The sequence below is a fragment of the Gekko japonicus genome, unplaced genomic scaffold (genome assembly GCF_001447785.1).
Source record: "Gekko japonicus isolate JY-2015 unplaced genomic scaffold, Gekko_japonicus_V1.1 scaffold502, whole genome shotgun sequence".
Taxonomy (NCBI): domain Eukaryota; kingdom Metazoa; phylum Chordata; class Lepidosauria; order Squamata; family Gekkonidae; genus Gekko; species Gekko japonicus.
In genome coordinates this window covers 690,921-696,613 of record NW_015169186.1, presented here as the reverse complement: position 1 = coordinate 696,613, position 5,693 = coordinate 690,921, and the positions used below count along the sequence as shown (strand labels likewise).

General features: G+C 46.9%; 1 protein-coding gene across 1 annotated transcript in view; it reads right to left on the bottom strand.

The window, feature by feature from the left end:
* DNAH5 (dynein, axonemal, heavy chain 5) overlaps nt 1-5,693 on the bottom strand; it is a 187,207-nt gene that overhangs the window by 161,726 nt on the left and 19,788 nt on the right. The window contains exons 8-10 of the mRNA XM_015416182.1: nt 3,647-3,760; nt 1,498-1,605; nt 1,130-1,252 (exon numbers count right to left, since the gene is read on the bottom strand). Of these exons, the coding sequence (XP_015271668.1) occupies nt 1,130-1,252; nt 1,498-1,605; nt 3,647-3,760 (345 nt within the window). The remainder of the gene's footprint in view (nt 1-1,129; nt 1,253-1,497; nt 1,606-3,646; nt 3,761-5,693) is intronic.

Genomic DNA, 5,693 nt, shown 5'->3' with positions numbered 1-5,693 from the left:
CTTTCCCAAAATTGCTTTTCTCTCGTCTTTTGGGGATAGGGCTGCCAAGTCCCCCCGGGGGGCGGGGGAACCCCACCCCGGCGTGCGCATCACCAGGAAGTGACGTTATGATGCCGGGCACGCTGGGGGCGGGGCCACGACCATCTGAGGGGGAAACTCTATGTTCCCCCCTTGGATGGTCATGTCCCCGTGCCCAGTGTCATAACGTCACTTCCTGGTGACACCAGACGGGAGTCCCCCGCTCCTGACGATTTTCGACTTGGCAACCCTATTTGGGGAAGAGCATAAACCAAGGACGTTATCACACCACGCAGGCAGGAAGGTATGCCTTTTCAAGGTCCGGCCCACATGGGTGCCATTTCCCTTCCGTCAGTCCCTCCCGGCTGCCATTTTCCCCACGTCGCCATCAAAGGGCTCTTTTTTTGTTTTTAACATTGGCAATCGCTACAGCACAGGGGTCCACAGAGATGATAACTTTCCTGGAGCCCAACAAGTTTCTGATTGACTCCTGGAGATCAGAATGGCTGGGTGGATTTTTAAAATTGTTGTGGCTGCGGCCACAGCAGAAGAACTGGCTGTCTGTATACAGAAACACGCACTGCTGACCAAGGCTTCTGCCGAAATGCTGGAGAGCGACTATATGAGTTATGGATAACTTCACTCCCTGAAGGTTTGTGGTTGGCTCCACCTCCTGTGGTTGTGCCGAACACCCTTTTTCAGGACTCCAAAGGTGGCCACGGGTGCAAAAGGGGACCCCTGCTCTAGTGCTGCAGCCAGTATCTTCTAAAACCCTCAAAAAGCCCTCCAAGGGCACCCCAGGGTTAAAAGGCCACGAAAACGACAGCCAATGGAGGAACATACACACAAAAACCCCTCCTCCCATGTAAAAGCCACACAGCATGCTCAGTGGCAAGGAATGCAAGAATGCGTAGATGCAGCCATTATTGGTATTCCTTTGTTACACTGACATGTTCTTTGCACAAGTCAAAGTCGCTTTTCAAGAGAATTTTTCACTCTTTCTTGACAATCTCTTTGCACCCACTGCTCCTTCCCCTGTCCCCTCAGTTTCTTAAACAGGATGACATAAAATTTGGTTCTCGTTACACCTTATACCAAGTTACAAGCTTACCTGCTTAAGTCTTATAGCAGCGTGTATTTTTTCCAGAACCTCATCTTGTGGCTGATCCCAGATGGTGGCAGTATTATTCTTAGTGATATATGCTTTGCAGGCTGTGATCATTTGATTTGTTACCTACAAAAAATACCAGAGGCCTTTTGCCAGTAAACTATAAAAAGCAGGATTTTGAAGACCCCCCTTCCCCCCAGGCAAGAAAACTCCAGGAGCTTGAAACCAAACTCAGAGACATTTGTTACCTAGAAAAAGACAGGTGGAGGACAGCAGGTACAGGATGAGCTTTTTAAACAGCCAATTTTCACAGTAGCCAAACTGTGTTTCCAAACGGGGGGGGGGGGGAGAAGAGCTAGGAGCACACCCACCTTCACAAACAGGGAGGTGATCTTCTCAGAGGTGTTATAATAGCGCGAAATGCTATGGATCATTTTAATGGCATGAATGAGGCCAGGGATAGCATCTACCATGGTCACCTAAAAGGCAAAAAGATGACGAGGGCAAGTTTTCCCAGCATGCTTTAATGCCCCAGGACCCTCCCCGTTCTCTCCCCTGGACATGTGCTCTTGTCAGCACAGCCTTAGCAATGAAGGATGGAGCCTGTATCCAACTGGCCTCAGAATGGCAGTGAGTGAGGGGCTTGCAAGGAATGAAAAGGCAGCTCCTCCGTCCATCACACGAAGGCCCATCTCCGGTGGGAGTTACCCAGAGAGTCGTTTCCCCTTGGAGCCTCCTCCCTGATGATTGGATCCAATTCAATGACCCAAATATCCAGAACAATAAGCAAAAGGCCAGTTCCACCTCCCCCCCCCCTATCGTCATGGCTGGGCAGGAAAGGTTTTCCTCTGATTGCAATCATGCAATATGCCCAGACATTAATACTTATGACATCAAACCTGTCAATCACCCCAAAAGAATATTTCCCATGCTCTTCTGTAAATAAATAATATTTCCCATGCTCTTCTGTAAATAAAGAAAACTTCCCTCCATAATGCTGACAAAGACTTTCTTTTCAAACTTGTTAAACCAGGCCAAACTGGTATTCTGAATAAACATACAGAAAGGGGTCCAGCCCTTATGGTCACCAACAAATAACAAGAAAGCTGCAATTGTGCAAATGCACTTATATTCTAACTGTGTACTTATGTTAATACAGTAATACAAAATCACAAAATACAACAATGTACAATTTCTGTAATATTCCAATCCTAGATGTTCAATTCCAGATCTTGACAAGATTCTCCGGAGTAGAACTTTCATTTCGTGAGAACTTTCTCCAAACATTAAATTCCTTTTATAAAAATACAACTTACAACATGTGATCATTAACTCATCTTTTGAACAAGAGCAGTTTCTGTCAGAGCTCTCTCATCCCCACCTACCTCACAGGGTGTCTGTTGTGGGGAGGGGAAGGAAAAGGAGTTTGTAAGCCGCTCTGAGACTCCAAGTGAAGGGCAGAGTAGAAATCCAATCTCTTCTTCTTCTCTTCTATTTGCTTTCCTTCCACTTTCTTCCTTTCTCTCTCTCTCTTTCTCCCCCTCCCCGCCCCACTGGCTGACTGGCTTGGCTCAGAGAAGGCATTTGTCTCTTTAAATCCCTTCTCCAAGCCAAGCTGGCATGGCAGTGAGGGCAGGGGGCTTGGAGAACACATTTAAAGTTAAAGGCATTCTCCAAGCCCCCATCCTGTGGCCCCGCCAGCCATCTTGGAGAAGGCATTTGTCTTGTTAAATCCCTTCTCCAAGCCAAGCTGGCTGGTGTGATGGGTGTGTGTGTGTGTTGGAGAACACATCTAAAGTTTCTCATCTGCAAATATAACTGCAGATCTCTCCTTATTTACCAAATTGAACCTAGTCACCAAAATAGAGAAGCCGTAAATACGTTGAAGCTCTCTCATGAACCTCTGCAACATTAGCTGACAGTGAAGACAGACAGCATTTGTAGAGCACAACAGCCAGCTTGGAAGTGCCCTCCGTGTATCCCGTACAAATGATGTTTTCTTTGTCCAGGGTTAAGCTCTGAAAACCACTTAGCCAAATTAACAGACAAAACCCAGCCTCTTGAGGTCTCACAAACACACACACACACACACCCCAGTCAGTCCCTGGAGTGTTTCCTGCAGTTTCTCACACACTTCCTTTAACAAACAAAGGCTGACCATATAAAACAGACAAACGTACATGTGGCTCTTCAAATTAAGCAAAATAAGCAGCCATGCTGAAGAACCAATGGTGAATTCTCTTGGCTTCATCCTGTGTCCCCCTCTCTGAAGTATCTCCCTTACCCATCTCTGAAAAGATCATGCTTGATTGGCCATTTTCTTTAAGCAACTACATTCCACTGTACTCAAAGTACTCCTTTCATATAACAGGAAGCAAACACCCAAAGGAGTTACCCATTCCTATATCAGTTTTTGAACTCATTTTAGGATTATGGACCTTTCAGAATGATGTCGGCTATGATTCATATGTGAACCTAAAGTGCTTCTGGGGGTCTAGTGAGCAAATAGCGTCTACTTACAGGGTCACCGTTGTACAGAGGATCGCAGCCTTTCTCGAGGGTGTACAGGTACTTCACATTGTCTTTAGCTTCGTTCGTGGCATCAGTGATCCGAGAATCCAGCTCCCGCCAGCTCTTCAAAAATTAAAATGCAAGAACAACATTTTGTTGAAACAACATATGCCGATCTTGTGTGTGTGTGTATTTATAGAGTATTTTTAAAACTCTGGACACATAACAGACACAATTTTTTGCCTCAGATGAAGGAATCAAAATAACTCATTCAGTTGTGTGCGTGATGTGTCATCCAGTCACTTCCGACTTGTGGTGACCCCGTGAACGAAGGGCCTCCAGAACCTCTTCTCCTTCGCAGCCCGGCTCCGGCCTTGCCAACCAAGGGCCCTCCTGGCTTCCTGGACGGAGCCCGTCCGTCTCCTGCCGGGCCTCCCTCCTTCCATGCGGCCCCCCACTTATCCTGGCATTCCCGTCTCTTCCAGGGAGTTGTCTTCTCACAGTGTGGCTGATATAGGCAAGATGACAGCATGTCATGTACTACTGTCAGATCCTGATGATCTAAGGTGACAGGTTGACAGTCACATGATAACTAAGGTTGCATCATATCTGCAGAAGTCAGAATGACTAAGCAGTTGTACAGTACTGAACTATGATTGGACAATGGTTGTATATATTGAGTGAAGTCCTTGTCCAAGTACCCTGTGTGTTATATGGATATCCTGCGAAGCACTTTGCCAGTCAGTCTTGTGAACTGCTACAAAGCTGCATGTATGTATATAGCTCTGTAAAAGAAACTGTAAATACTCTTCCACAAGTACTCTGCTACTGTCTGCTACTTTCAACTTTAAACTACCGTCAGGGTGATGTGCCCAGAGTTCCAGAGTGCTGGAGGCGCTGCGCAGTGGAGAGTCGGTCTGTGAAGGACGTGATACTCTTGAGGCAGCGAGGAAGTCGTTATCTTCCAGTGGTGCGGAGAGTGGAGCAGAGCAGAGCCGATACACGGCTGGATATAATATCACCGTTCTAACCTTGGAGTGTTGGAGGAGTTCCAGAGGCAACGGGCAGCTGGAGAAGCGTGAGTAAAAGAGCATGGCTCAAGCTACTACAGCCTTGCTGGTGGATAAACTCACACATGAGAACTATTCTGTGTGGTCCTTGCGTATGCAGCACTTTTAGAAGAAAGAGGGGTTGTGGGACTATGTAAATGCGCCCCCCGCTGCACCCACGGCAGAAGACACCCAGAAAGACGAAAAAGCTCTAGCAATAATAGTGCTGAGTTTGTCAGATAGCCAATTGATACACGTGTCTGACAAAACGTCTTCGAAGACGGCTTGGAATGCTTTAAAGACCGTCCATGTGCAAAAGTCAGCAGCGTCTTTAATTGCTCTCACAAGGAAAATGTACAGGACAGTTATGGAGCCACACCAGTCGGTGAGGTCTCACGTTGATAACTTGATGGAGTGTTTCCAATCCCTGACACAAAGAGGGAAAATAATATCTGAGCAAGACCAAATGTACATATTGCTCAGTAGTTTGCCACCTATCTATAATGGGCTAATTTCAGCGTTCGAAAGTCTGAAGGTCGAGGATTTGAAGACGGATTATGTTTTAGGTCGTATTTTTGACGAGGAGACAAGATTGCAGAGAAGAGAGTTGGCAGACGTCCTTCCCGGGCATGGAGCCAAGCCTGATAAGAAAGCCTATGTTGGCAGTATGCCCGGAGCTCGGCCAAGGTCTGAAAAATCAACTGCACCTGTTAAACAGAGAGCCTGTTTTCGTTGTGGCAATACAGGGCACCTCTGTAAAAATTGTCCACAGCAATGGAGGCGCAAAAACCAGGATCGGTTTGGTGGTGGAATGGAGAAACCCTCTCCCTCCGTACACAAGCATCAAGTCACATTGGTGACTGCTGGTGACGACGGAGACTGTGAGCAATGGTTTGCTGGATAGCGGAGCAGCAAGAAACATAACAAGAGATAAGAGCTTGCTGCAGAACATTCGTCCTGCCTCCCTAAGCAATGTTTGTCTCGCAGACGGAAGCTCTTCTGCTGTT